General features: G+C 34.7%; 1 protein-coding gene across 9 annotated transcripts in view; it reads right to left on the bottom strand.

Moving 5' to 3' along the window:
• Positions 1-14,688, bottom strand: part of DMD (dystrophin) — a 2,532,480-nt gene that overhangs the window by 1,931,543 nt on the left and 586,249 nt on the right. For all 9 annotated transcript variants that reach the window (XM_043457704.1, XM_043457699.1, XM_043457698.1 and 6 more), the window contains exon 2: positions 5,666-5,727. In XM_043457704.1, the coding sequence (XP_043313639.1) occupies positions 5,666-5,727 (62 nt within the window). The remainder of the gene's footprint in view (positions 1-5,665; positions 5,728-14,688) is intronic.

Here is a 14,688-nt window from a genome sequence, read left to right as displayed (position 1 = left end):
TCACTCACTAAAATATAATATGTAAAAGGTTTAAAATTTAATGTATTAGAAATCACTTGGAAAGAATCAAACATTGATTGAGTTTTGGGGTTATTAAACATCCAAAGGTAGGCTAAATTCCTGTTGGTATTGCAAGCATTAAATCTCTTCTCAAATTTTCAATGAACTCAAAATCCTTTTCTACATCTCATAAAACCTATCAATTGTGTGATGTGTCCCAAGAAAAATGCAGCATTTTGTAGATGGAGTAGTTGTCACAATAGTAACAAATATGGAAATATCATGGGGTTTAAAGTCCAGTTTCCTGGCTTCCAGCTTCATCCCTTCCCTTTACCTTGAGTAAGCCACCTAAATCTCATTAGCTCATCCTGAATATTTATCTCATGAGGTCAGTACAGCAACCAACCATGAAAGCATATCTCAAGAGCATTATTAACATAAGCCTATATGGGAACCAAAAAGTTCCTATTCTTCACTATTTCTGAAATGAGGATTTCTATAGTCTCCTATACCAATATTCATCTCTCCAAAACAATCGTATCGAACAATTCAAGTGCTACCAAAGACTTATATGGGCTTATTATCATGATCCAGAGACTTAGTTCACTGCCCTTCAATCTCCCTAGTGACCTAATTCTTCCCGATACCAACTAGGAGGGAGAAACAGAAGGCCAGGAGCATACTGGTTTGTGTCTGTTCATATTTATGGTGGATCTTCCATGACACAGCAGCTCTGCTCTATTACTTCTGAAAGTCAGGCCCCTTGTACAAGGTGGTGGTTTAGTCTTAATAAATCATGTCGAGTCATGTCCTACTCTTGTGACCCCTTGGACTATAGCCCGCCAGGCTCCTCTGTCCATGGGATTCTCCAGGTAAGAGTACTGAAATGGGTTGCCATTTCCTTCTCCTGGGGATCTTCCCAACTGAGGGACTGAACCCAGGTCTCCTGCATTGCAGGCAGATTCTTTACTGACTGAGCCACCAGGGAAGCCCCTCTTGAACTATGGATATATATAAACTTGTTCGTACATATATGTTTAGAACTGACATAGTGGAAAGGTACATACAAATTGTTATCTCTTGCACTGAAATAATGTTTTTCCCCTATGTCTCAGTATATATATATATATATATATATATATATATATATATATATAAAATCCTCCTTTTATATAATGAAACTGTTCAACTAATTTAAAATATATAACATACTTACTGTGTGTGCCTGCATGTTTGTGTGTTTGTATATGTGTGTGTGTGTGTGTGTGTGTGTGTGTGTGTACTGAGGGCATGAATTGGCATAGAGAGTGTGGCAAGGTGATGAAATATAAATATATGCTCTATTCTCTCTGTTCCATCCAAAGAGAGTAGCCAAAACCATCTTCAAGAAAGAAATGAGCAGGCATCCAAAGAAGTGCCTAAATATACTATTCATTGAATTCAGAAAATATATTACATGATAGCAAAATTGGCAATATTTTGTTTTCTATTTATACCATTTTTTATTAATTTATGTATTATTTTACTTTACAATATTATATGTTTTCTCATAAAGCAGAACTATACATATAAAGAAAACAAGACTCTGAGAATTTGAACTTTAGGTGTACCTTTCTGAAATGTCTTCAAGTGTGGATATAGTGATTTCTCCTAAGGCTCCATGGTACAGAGCTGTGTAAAGAAGCCTTGTTTACTGACTCACAATTTTAGTGTGAATTTGTATTATATCATGCTCATGATACTGTCAAGATGGTAAATTATGGTGAATTCTTGGGAAAATATGTTGCTTCAGTTGATTGTATCTCATGTTATTGTTATCATGAGAGGGTGTATCTGGTGTTTTGGCGTAGGCATATACATTGCATGGGCTTTCCCTTGTGGCTCAGGAGTAAAGAATCCTCCTGTCACGCAGAAGACAAGAGTTCGATCCCTGGGTTGGGAAGATCCCCTGGAGAAGGAAATGGCAACCCATTCCAGTGTTCTTGCCTGGGAAATCCCATGGACAGAGGAGCCTGGCAGGCTACAGTCCATGGGGTCGCAAAGACTTAGTGACTAAGGACAGGACTTAGTGACTAAGCATACAAGCACATACATTGTGGCAATGAAGACATATGTGTCAATGAAGACATTATCATATCATAAACCTTTGAGAAGTTCACAGACAAAATCAATTACACAGTTTTACTTCATATAAGTCTAATACAAAGTTGTCTACTACTTTTGGAAAAATTACAGAAAGTGAAGTTAGAAGATGGGAAAAAGTTAATCGCTAAATGCAGCATCAGATCAAACCTATCATATAACTCACTGATAGATGGTTTAAATCTTTCAATTGATCTAGTAGTAAATATTTTACCCCACAAATTGCTTTTTCCTCTAATGCAAACATCAAGCAAGTTTTATGACAAAAGTATTGGTGGTCATGATTTCAAAAGTGTACTTTCCTTAAATGATTTTTTGAAAGAACTTGTGTGAATGTGCAAGATTTTTATAATGTGAATTATATTTGTGGTATAGTAAATACTAAACATTTTTTAGGATTATAAAATAGCTATAATTTACAAGAAGAAAACATTTACCTTAAATTAATCTTACCTAGCAATGGCTTTGTGTTTATGTGGTGATAAATATTGTTTGCTTATCTTTATAGAATAGATGTGATAAATCACATTCTAGTAAAAATTTGGGGAATTGAAGGTTACTAGAAGACTTATTTTGAAAAAGAGATAGGGCCTATTTTAAAATGGAACTGGAAAAATAAAAAAAAATCAGTTGGATTTACTACAAAGATACTTTAAGCTTCAAATGACACAAGATGATAAGGTTATATTTAATCACATTTTCCTCTTAAACTGTAGCTTTACAAAATAACCAGAAACTACTTTGCTGTCTCCCTATACTTTACAGGTATTATACAAAGGTGTATATGTGTATATATGCCTCACTGATAAACCTTTTACCTCATCATATTCATCTTTATTGTTGTATGTGTTTCTCTGTGTCCAATGTACCACACAGACAGATGATAATGTTTCACTGCTTTTTCTGTCTTTTTGAAGCCTTCCTCAGCTTTTTTTTTTCATTCAGAATGTCCACTTCTCTTAAATTTAGTATATACTTAATTATCTGTACTACTGACCAAAGGTATTTATTATACATATTTGGTGTACTAGTAATGATCAACGGGATTATAAAGAAAACACACATTCTCGCGTCGCTCTCTGCTGTTCCTTCCTTTAGAGTCAGTCAGTAGAGCTTGCTTCCTAAAGGTTTCTGGATTCACTCTAACTCAGTACTGCTTTCTCTGACTACCTAGAGACTACTTAGTGCTACTCCATTTAGCAATTATCCAACATCTCCCAAATATGTATGTTCCATGAGATCAGAAAATTCAACTTTAAACTAATATGGTGCCTCCTACAGGCCTAGACTTCTGCTCAATTTCAGGTAGCAGTGAAATAAATATATGTCAAATGACATATCTCACAGCTATGTTTATTTTTTGGTACCACCGAGTAGCTTAAACTGAATCAATTAGCTTTCTCTTCTCATTATCTTCAAAAGCATCTAGATAAAATTTAGTCATCCAACCTGAAGTCACAGCAAGAAAGAAACCAGGTAACATGGAAAATATCTTTCAGATCTCTAAATGAAAAATCAACACACACACACACTCATATAAATTTTATCTCTAAATAGCTTCCCTCTATTTTTATTAATATATTTATTTATAATCCCAATACCTAAGATATGCCCAAATATGAAGCTCAGACATTTAAAAGAATGGTGACTCTCCTGATCCAACTTTAATAGGTTCAGGGAGAATACTTATAAAATAAATGAAGTAAGTGGGAGTTGAATTTGGGGGCGGGCTATTTGTAAAAAAACAGTAAACACACTCATGGGTGTGATTATTCCACAGCTTTTAAGATATGAGGGCTCCTTAGGGTAGGGAGTGCCTAAGACAGTGCTCACAACGTTTCACAGAATATAAGACATCAAACTATATTTGTTTATTAGCACATGAATTATGGTAAGCAACACTTAGAAATGTCAATGTACAGAGACTGATGATCTATTTAGATTTGTGGGAATGAGAATTCACAATGTCTATCATGTTTACACTCCTTATTAAAATAACTAATTAGTTTAATTCAAACATTCAGGGTAATTATTATTATTATTACATACATTATTATTATGAAAAAAATCTCTTTATACTTTTGATTTGTTGATAGATTTGCTTGAAAGCTTTTATCTATTGTCTGCTACAAAGTTCTGAAATTAAGAAAATTTCAATGAGGCCACTAGATACAGTAATTAAACCAGACACAGCTATCTGATAAATATTCTCAGAGTTATGAGTTCCTATCCTAAATATTTCTGAGTTTATTTTTCATTTGTATTATTATAATTTTCTCTTTTTATATTATTTGCATGCCACTTACTTAAAAAAAGTTGAGATTTTTAAAACATATTTCATTCCTATGTTTATTAAAGTTCTGTAATAGCTACTTATTAAATACCTCAGCAAGTAAATATAAATGGAATTTGATTAGTTAAAATTCAGTAACTTTACTTCTTGCCAATATACTAAAGAGCACCTGGTGCAATTCTGCTGTCAAATACCACAAAGAATGGATGATACTCTAAAACCTTTTGAAGTAGTAAAGGGAACACTTTTTAGACTGCATCTCCCAGTAGATTTTTTGGATCTACTGCCAAGATTTTCACAAAGTGAGACAGGCTCAAGAAAAGAGTAATTTCTATATATTAAGGGTGTCAGGCATTGTGCTAGAAATTCTCACACAATGTGCCTCTTTTAATCATCACAATAACATGCAAAATAACCATTATTACTATTTCACTTCTCTTAAAGCCTTGCATATAGGATCCATATTTTGTTAGTTTTATACTTCCGTTATCTGTATTTGACTGATTATACAGGCGTGCACACACACACACACACACACACACAATAGAAGGATGAGGAAACTGACTTACAAAACATTTGACTGATTTGCCCAATCCACAATTATTAAATATAAATCAAGTCTTTCTAACCTTGAAACCCACAGCAAACCCCTTATATTTCACTCTTAATGGTAGCTTTCAAGGTAAGAATATTTTACTCTGTGTTCATGTAAAAATTATCTAGAATTGTGCTATTGGTCACGAGTTAGTTGCATTTGCAAAATAAATAAATATTAGGAATATGGATTGATGTCTACATATAAAGAGAAGAAACTTATCATTGGGGCCAAATAGCCTATTCATTTTTCCTGTACTTTGTAAAGATCAAGAAGGACCAATAAAATGATTGTTTTCAGAACAATAAAGATTTCTCCTGTCTTCTTCTAGTGTATGATATATACCAGCTACTTGATGAAGATTGCTGAAAAAAATCCTCTGGTGACTTATGTTATTAAAGAAACTAATATTATGAAGAAGAATCAAAGATATGTTTTATTAAATTAAATAATTTCTCTTTACCACATATTCTGTTGCTTCTTCCTTAATTAAAAGTCATTATAATATTCCCAGATTTGCACAGTTAAAACAGACTATGAGGAAAATGATATGGACATTTAAATCACACACATACACAGTTCATTTTGAAAAATCAGCATCATGTTTCAATAGAGGAGCAACAAAATATCCTTACCTTAGAAAATTGTGCATTTATCCATTTTGTGAATGTTTTCTTTTGAACATCTTCTCTTTCATCTACAATGTAAAAAGAAAAAAGAAAAAGAGATATCATTAAGAAGCAACTTTGGATATCACTCATATTTTACAACCAAAATAACTTTCTGTTAATATACATTAGTGTTATTTTATATTTAGTAGCAAATTCACTGATAATGAAATCGAACATGAGTGATGTTGTTACTGAGCATTCAAACTAAAATGAAATCTGAAAAATAATTGATACAGTCAAGTCCATATTCATTCAAATACTACATAAAAGCATTTAAAAAAAGACAATTTATTAATAGTGGTGCTTCCCTGGCGACTCAGTGGTTAAGAATCTAATTGCCAACTCAGGAGATGTGGGTTCGACCCCTGAGTCTGGAAGATCCCTTGCAGAAGGAAATGGCCACCCACTCCAGCATCCTTGCCTGCCATGGACAGAGGAGCCAGGCGGTGACAATCCCTGGGGTCACAAAAGAGGTGGACACGACTTAGTGACTAGACACCAACAAGACAACTATCATGAGTAGATGCTCCAGTAGAATCAAAAGAAATAATTGTCTGTTATTTCTTCCCAGAAACTATTCCTGAGCTTTTTCCTCTTGCCCCATTCCCAGTCCATCAGGAAATTATTTTTCCCTCCTTTGTAATACCTGCATACGCTAACACAGGCCCCTAACATAGCTTTTTCCCATTATAGGAGAGGTTTCCTGATGATCAGGAGCATGGCTTGCTTATCTCTGTACCCCAGAACCTAGCATATTGTCTGCACAAATTAAGAGCTCAGAAAATATTTGATCAATATGTGAATGCATTAGAGGAAGGGGGATCGTAAAACTACAACATTTCTAGCACTTCTCTTCATCTAAAAGTCAGGAAATTTCAAATCAAAATGCAAATGATACTCTTCATGGATCATGTATACAAATATACTCAAAGGAAAAATCCCCAAGGACTTCTTACACCAAGAGATTAGGGTGGAAAATTATTAAGAAAGAGCTTCGCAGAATTCAAGCTTCTAAAAATTATCTCTTTTTCCAAAGCCGGAAGTTAGTATTGAGTCCAATGGACAGGAAAATCATCAATTGTGATTTATTAAAATGCTTTTTTGATGCTGAAGCTTATCTTGAAATTACTGTATATGCAATCATATTAGTCAATGTTGAATAAATCAGTGTATGTGAGAGAGACTTAAAATTGAGACATTTCATATTTTATTTACATGGGTCAAAAGAACCCTTATTGAAATGCCCTCAGGAAATAACCTCATTTGCTCTCATATTATTTTTCAGTAGTCAATCTCCACTGCTTCTGAAAACAGATGATACACAGTAAACAATCACTTTCTTATGACACACATATCTATGCATTAAGAATGTCTGTTTATCTTTAAAGAGTATTATTAATCCATAAGTAGATATTCTTAAGCAATATAAAAGAGAATAGTGGAAAAATAATAAACCTAAAATCATTTTCCTAGATGAGAAAATGTTATTTAGCATCACAAAATACTCCCTCCTTATTTGTGTTACTCTCACAAGCTACTGTGTATGGTCAAATATCAACATTATTCACACAGTAGAGGATACATGATAGCTATAACATAGAAATCTTTCCTTTGTTGACAAGTGTGAATAAATAAAAATAGATACTAATAGCTTTTAAACCTAATCTAGCCTCTTTTGAATATTACTGCCATAAATCTAATACTACTCTTTATAATAATAATAATAATAAACAGAATTTCAGATGGTCAAGATTTAACCCTTTTCACTGACTTGCTATAAAGAAAGACAGGTATGTATAGGTCTGTACAGGCATACACATATATTCACAAAAGTTAATAACCTTATTTGCAATTCTACTTATTTTTCCTACATGTTCATATATATCCTATCTGTCAGACATGGGAGAATGAATGAGTCATTTGAAAGCATTCATCCAGAGGTTTTTAAAACATACCCAAACATCTTCACCAAAAGCTGAATATGAGGGTGTTTTGAAGAGATTTGTTCCAGATGCTTTTAAATGAAAAGTGGTAGTGAAGCAATATTTTTATTGTTTTTGATTATATGTACAAAGAACAATTTTTAGATAGGCCTTGAAGGCAGAAGGGAAACCTTGACATTATGTGCAAAATATGCATTTGCTGTGTAAAAAGCACTAAATGTGAGCTTCATCATATAAACATCTTCACTAAATGTACTCTTGTACCTCTTTCGCTTTTAATGCAAGAAAAATATGCCTTCCATGAATTACCTGCTAATGTTTTCTTTTGGTTAGTAACATATTTTCTTTAAAATGACAAATATTAATAATACTAATTTTATCATTATTATAAGATATAACATTACTATCTTATTGTTTACAAGGTTGTTTTACATACACTATTTCAATCAGCCCATATGAAATTTACCACTTTATACTTTAAAACTACAAGCTCAGAAAGAATAAAATTGATAAGTGACAGAGATGAGCTGCTATAGATTATTTGAATCAAAGTCCATGGCTTTTCACAGTGACCATGTTCCATTACGACTGTATAGATAATATGGAGTGCTACAAGGTGATCAGAGTCATAAAAGGTGAACATATTAACACAAATAAAAAATAGTCATGAATTTAGAGCCTTGTTTTGAACAACCCAGCATGTTCCATGTATGTTGTAACCTATGTGAATGACATCCTGGAATTTTAGAGTGAACAACCTGCATGTCTACATGTGTTTACCTAGAAGTGAAAACTGAACCATTTAATGATACCGTATGATTTGTTAATATTTTATATAATAATGGTCTTATATTTGCTAATTAATATTTGTTGTTTCAATTTTTGTCATATATTAGTATGACGAAAATATTTTAACATGCAAGGATCACCAAACGTTATGTGTCTGCACATTACATCCTCCCAAAACATGGATTTTACTTAGCCACAATACTATTCTGCATTTTTTAATTTTTTTTTTTTACTTATTTTGCCATAAACATCATATGGGGTACTTTTTCCTTTTGTTTGTTATTAGAGATTCCATCATAATGAACATTTTCATGAATTATTTTCCAACTTCTGCTGTATAACAATCTTAGAAGAAATTACTGAGTCAACATTATCAAAAATTTTATGGTTTTTACTAAATAATGTCATATTGCTTTCCCAATGGTCATACCAATTTTTAGTGGTATCAGAATGAGTTTATGCTGTTGATAGCAGATTTTTTGCTTGTATTTTTGGACAAATGTGGTTTTATTAGATATAAAGAGATAGTTGATGCTTGCTATAATTTGAATCTGCTTGATTACTAATGAAGTAGAACACAATTTATACATTTATTTATTCTATATGTTTCTTTTTCCAAAATACTTGTTTATATTCTCTGCTCATGTATCTATCAAGCACTTGATAAATTAAAATTAATTAGAATGAGGTCATATATTAGTAGCTTTTAAACATTTCAAGTCATGGATTCCATTTGATCATCTGATAAAAAATAATAATCCTTTTCTATAGAAAAAAATGCCTATACATACATATCTACATACAGGTTCATGATCTCCCTGCCAAAGATTCCTAATACCATGAAATCCAAGTTAAAAATCACTATTGTAAATTAAGCTACTTACGCTTAGTCAATGAATGAATATATGTTCCCAAGTGGTCTTTTTTTTCAATTTTTGTTTCATTCTTATTATGCTAAAATTTTATACTTGTATATAGTTAAATCTGGGCTTCCTTGATAGCTCAGCTGGTAAAAAATCTGCCTGCAATGCAGGAGAGCCCGGTTCAACACCTATGTCAGGAAGATCCCCTGGAGAAGGGATAGGCAACCCACTCCAGTATTCTTGGCCTTCCCTGGTGGCTCAGTGGTAAAGAATCCACCCACAATGTGGGAGACCTGGGTTTGATCCCTGGCTTGGGAAGATCCCCCAACGGAGGGCATGGAGACCCACTCCAGTATTCTTACCTGGAGAATCCCATGGACAGAGGAGCCTGGTGGGCTATAGTCCATGGGGTCGCAAAGAGTTGGACATGACTGAGTGATTAAGCACAGCACAGCATAGTTAAATCTATTTCTACTATAATTTCTCATATTACTTAAAATTTGACCATTTTAAGCATGATTACCTATACATTCATAATTAAAGTCGACACATATAAACCTATATAGATAAATTGTTACAGAGCTTATAGAGACTATTTTGATACGAGTATGTTGTTGTAGATACACAATCTATAGTAGGAGATATTAACATGAAATCATCAAGAAAGACAAGAAAAGAATCAAGTAAAAACTCTTTTATCAGGAAGTGACTATATACTCCTGTTTAATCATTTCAAGAAACATATATTTTATTTCATTGCCTCTAGGGTTTGTTTACGAGTGATTTTCTTCTACTAATACAAATATGCCTGAGTATAACAATGTGAGAAGCAAGGAAGAAAAATCCCTCTTAGAAAAATTCACATGACAACTGTTCTGTGGAGATATCAAAGAATGAAGAACTGCTAGTTCCTATATTATAAAAAGTGACCAACATTTTATTTTATTCTCTCTGTGGGGAAAACCCATATAAAATGAGCTTTATGCCATACACAAAAACTATATTTCACCTCAGAATCAATTAACCCTTTCTAATAAAATCTTTTTATTCAATAGATCTGTTCTTTCATATTTTTTACGATTAGCACAAAGACCTTTCACCCTGTTATTAACTTTGATATCCCTGAGACCCTCAATCCCCTATAAAAGTGGGATAATTAAATTGTGACCTTAGTGATTCACAAGAGTGAGTTACTGCACAAAAATGATACTGGGCAAACAGAGAACGTAAAATTAAGGCACTAGGTCTCAATTTCCATTGTAGAACTTATTAGTTTGGTGGCCTTTACCTGTGAATTGAAGACATTCATTGCTTTTTCACTCATGGAACTGCTGTTAAGATGTCATGAATTCATTTATTTATGCAATAATATATAGAAAATATTATATACAGAATGCTTAGTATATGCTGGTCACTGTACCAATTATCAAGAAGATAAACAAGACTCCTTTTTTACCAAAGTTCACAGCATAGTAGAAAATGACATATGATGGGTAAATATTAAACTTTTTGCATAATTAAGGGTACATACATTCAAAGGGTACTTCAGGAGCACAAAGAAAGGGATATTATGTAGCCACATGGATATTAGGGAAGACATTTTCTGGAAGGTGATGGCTAGGTTTAACCTAGAAAGATGAGCAAAAATAAGGAAAGAAGAAAAGGTGCAAAGGCAGGGATGAATCTTATTGAGAAGATACCAAGGGCAAAGGCAGGGAAATAGGAAACCAAAAGTGCATGCTCTCCATTATATGCAATTCTCTTGCACTCTAAAAATGGAAGAAGGGAGCAGAATGGGATGAAATTACAAGGAGAGCTGGGAGTAAGATTATGGGTAGTCTCCACGACGTGATCCCTTATGCTATTACATGAGACAACATGAGTGAAATCATTTAAAAAAATGGGGGAAAAAACCCACCCAGTTATAAGAATGTCAGAAATTATCCTTATTTCACAGGGCAGTTAATCACAATCTTTGCTAGGAAAATAGTTATTTTAAACGTTACTGATACTTCCTTGGGTGCTAGTTAAGGTTAACTGAAGAGTCTCATCTTTTAAATTACCCAGAAAATAGAAGTTTAGGAGAAGAAGGAAACATTAAAGTTGAAAACAATTTAGAAATGCACATAGGGAAGAAAAATGAAGGGACATGAGTTTATTTCACCTTAAAGAGAGGACTATTAAGCAATATGGAAGAGCTATTAGAGTCAGTCCATTCTCTGCTTTCACCAAAAATGAGAAAAAAGGAAATGAGAAATGCAGAAGACTAATGGTAAACATTAGATAGGATTATGTGATACTGTGGAACATTATGAAGGAAGGCTCCAAACTCAGGACATATTTAGAAAATGGGTTTACCATGTTATTAATGCTACAAAATGGCAATGCAAAGTGGAGGAGAGTAGAATGGAAATTGGCATGAAAAATGCTTCCATTAAATCTGAGTAAAAACTTTTGATCACAGGATTATAGAACATTGGGCTGAAGGTGACATTCACGGTCATTTTATAATGAGGTGGTCTAAAATAATTAAATTACTGTACAAAGAAAAGAAAAAACAGTGTCAAAAATGTTTCCTTATTCCCCACTAGCTGGACACTCAGTGTAATACAGTTTCCACTGTTCATCATCCTATAAAAGATTTTCTTATTAACATTGCCTATATCCTTTCTAATTTCCAAGACAGTGATTATCTGGGTTATAACTGTCTTCCCAAGCAATAAGCATTGAAAGTGTGACATAGTAGGGCTCAATAAAGGTATTTTCAAGTTACTGGAGACCAAATTTACTTTTCAGAACTCTTCTCATTTTTCTTCTGTATAGATACTGATTCTGTTAACTTGTAGAAGGAATTATGGTCCTCCAAAGATGTCCACGTCTTAGTCCCCAGAATCTGTGAATAAGTTTTGTTAAAATTTAATTGTTTTAAAATAGGCTAAATATAAATTATTTTAAAAGAGAATTATGGTTGCAGATGGAATTAGATGTGCTAAACAGCTCATACTGGACAGCGAGATTATCTTGGGTTATCTGGGTGGGCCCAGCATAATGACAAGTGTCCTTAAAAGGAGGAGAGAGAGGCCCAAGAGAGCAAATCAGAGAGATGGCAGAGAGACTTGGCCCGATGTTGATGGTTTTGAAGATAGAGGAAGAGGGTCATGAGCTAAAGAACATGAACAGCCTCTAGAAAACGGAAAAGTCAAGGAAATAGATTCTCCCCAGGAGCTTCCAGAAGGCACACAGCTCTGCTGACCCTTCATGTTAGCCCAACGAGGCCAATTTCAAACTTCTGACCTGAAGTTCTGAAGAACTGTTTGATTATAAATTTGTGTTGTCTTAAGCGACTACATTTGTGGTCATTTTTATAGCATCAAGAGGAAACTATTACAGCCTTTCCTCTTTAAGACTATCCATTGAAATGACACATACATACTGACACCTGCTAGGTGGTAGAAATTCAACTGTGTAAAAGAATTAAGTTCCTACCCTTTTGGTCTTACAGTGTAGTGAGAGAAACATACACTAAAATGAAGAGATGATAGTAGATACACCAATAAGTTCCCAAATACAGAAAATATAGAGCTTTGTCATAAGCCTCTAGGAAGGGAACTAACTTGACAAACCCAGTGCCTCCTTGATGAAGTGACATCTCGGCTGAGTTCTGAATGTTAATCAAGAGTATGGTGGTTTAGTCACTAAGCCATTTCTGACTCTTGCAACCCCATGGGGGTAGCCCACCAGGCTCCTCTGTCCATGGGATTTCCCAGGCAAGAAAAGCAGCATGGGTTGCCATTCCCTTCTCCAGGGGATCTTCCTGATCCAGGGACTGAACCTGCATCTCCTGCATTGCAGGTGGATTCTTTACCTATTGAGCTTCCAGGGAAGCCCAATCAAGTGTACAGAAGCAAAAAAAAAAAAAAAAAAAGGATTATAGAAGCATACAAGGCGGAAAAGAACTCAAGACAATAAAAAGAGCAGGTGCAGCTATTTGTATGTGAGAGAGAGTGTGTGGTCCTTTTCTGGAACTAGAGAAAGAGGAGGAGGACGAAAGTGGCAGAGATGAGTCTAAGAAAAAGATAAACAATCAGTCTAATTATAAAGAGCCTTAAACTTTAGCTAGAAGGCAGTTAAAAACGAACCAGAATTGAAGTAGGGGGATGGTAATATAGGTTTGCTTTTAGAAATGATTTCACAGTATGGGCAATATGTTAGGAGAGGTTACTGGAATCATCACTGACTCAATGGACATGAATGTAAGCAAACTCCAGGAGCTAGCGAAGGACAGAGGAGCCTGGCGTGCTGCAATCCATGGGGTCACAAAGAGTCAGACATGACTGACCAACTGAACAACAATTGGAGAAGGAAATGGCAACCCACTCCAGTGTTCTTGCCTGGAGAATCCCATGGATGGGGGAGCCTGGTGGGCTGCCATGTATGGGGTTGCAGAGAGTCAGACATGACTGAAGTGACTTAGCAGCAGCAGCAGCAGCAGTGATAAGATCACTTCTTTTTTTTTCTTTTTGGCCACACCATGCAGCTTGTGGGATATCAGTTCCCCAACCAAGGATCAAGCCAGACCATGACAGTGAAAGCCCCAGAATCCTAACCACTAGGCCAACAGGGAACTCATAGGTATGACTGATAAGATCTAATTATTAATTAGAGGTGGAGGTAGGGAATTTGGGAGAGGTAGAGCCAATGATGTTAAATTACTCAAAATTGGAGTCTAGAGTGCTTAGGAAGAGCCCTGAGTCTGTATATATAATGAGAGTATGGGAATAACTGGGATAATGAGTTTGGAGTGTTTGGGGACAAGAAGGATATAGGTGGTAGGTAGTTACATACTGGAACCTAAAGTGCAAGAGAGAAATCTGAGTTGAAAATAAAATGTAGGAGTTACAAGCCAACTGGAAGGTACTAACTGGAATCCCTATCAGTTCAGTTGTTCAGTCGTGTCCAGCTTTTTGCCACCCCATTGACCACAGCACACCAGGCTTCCCTATCCATCTCTCTAGTGAATGATATTACTAGAAAGAGTGTACAAGCTTTCTGATCTTCTGAAATATCATTGATTCTTGGTTCTCCTTCCAATACAAGGGCTGTCTGCTAATCTGTTCCAGTGACCTGTTCGCCATTCACCCTGACAATGTTGGCATTCTCCCAGGGTCCTATCTATCTTTTGTCTCTTCTTGTCTTGTTCTACTATGCTTATTCTTCCTAAGCAAAGTGACTTCCTCTCTCCCTCCCCAACCACCACTATATATTGATACTGATGATACCTAAAGCTGTATTTTTCATTTTGATTAATGTCCTGCTCTTCACACTGACATAGCTGACTCCAGTTTATACCTCTATCTAGATGTCCTGCAGGAACTTTAACAATATCATTCAT

The sequence above is a fragment of the Cervus canadensis genome, chromosome X, assembly GCF_019320065.1.
Source record: "Cervus canadensis isolate Bull #8, Minnesota chromosome X, ASM1932006v1, whole genome shotgun sequence".
NCBI lineage: Eukaryota > Metazoa > Chordata > Mammalia > Artiodactyla > Cervidae > Cervus > Cervus canadensis.
Note: the sequence above shows the minus strand (reverse complement) of the source record. Positions and strands in the feature narration are given on the sequence as shown.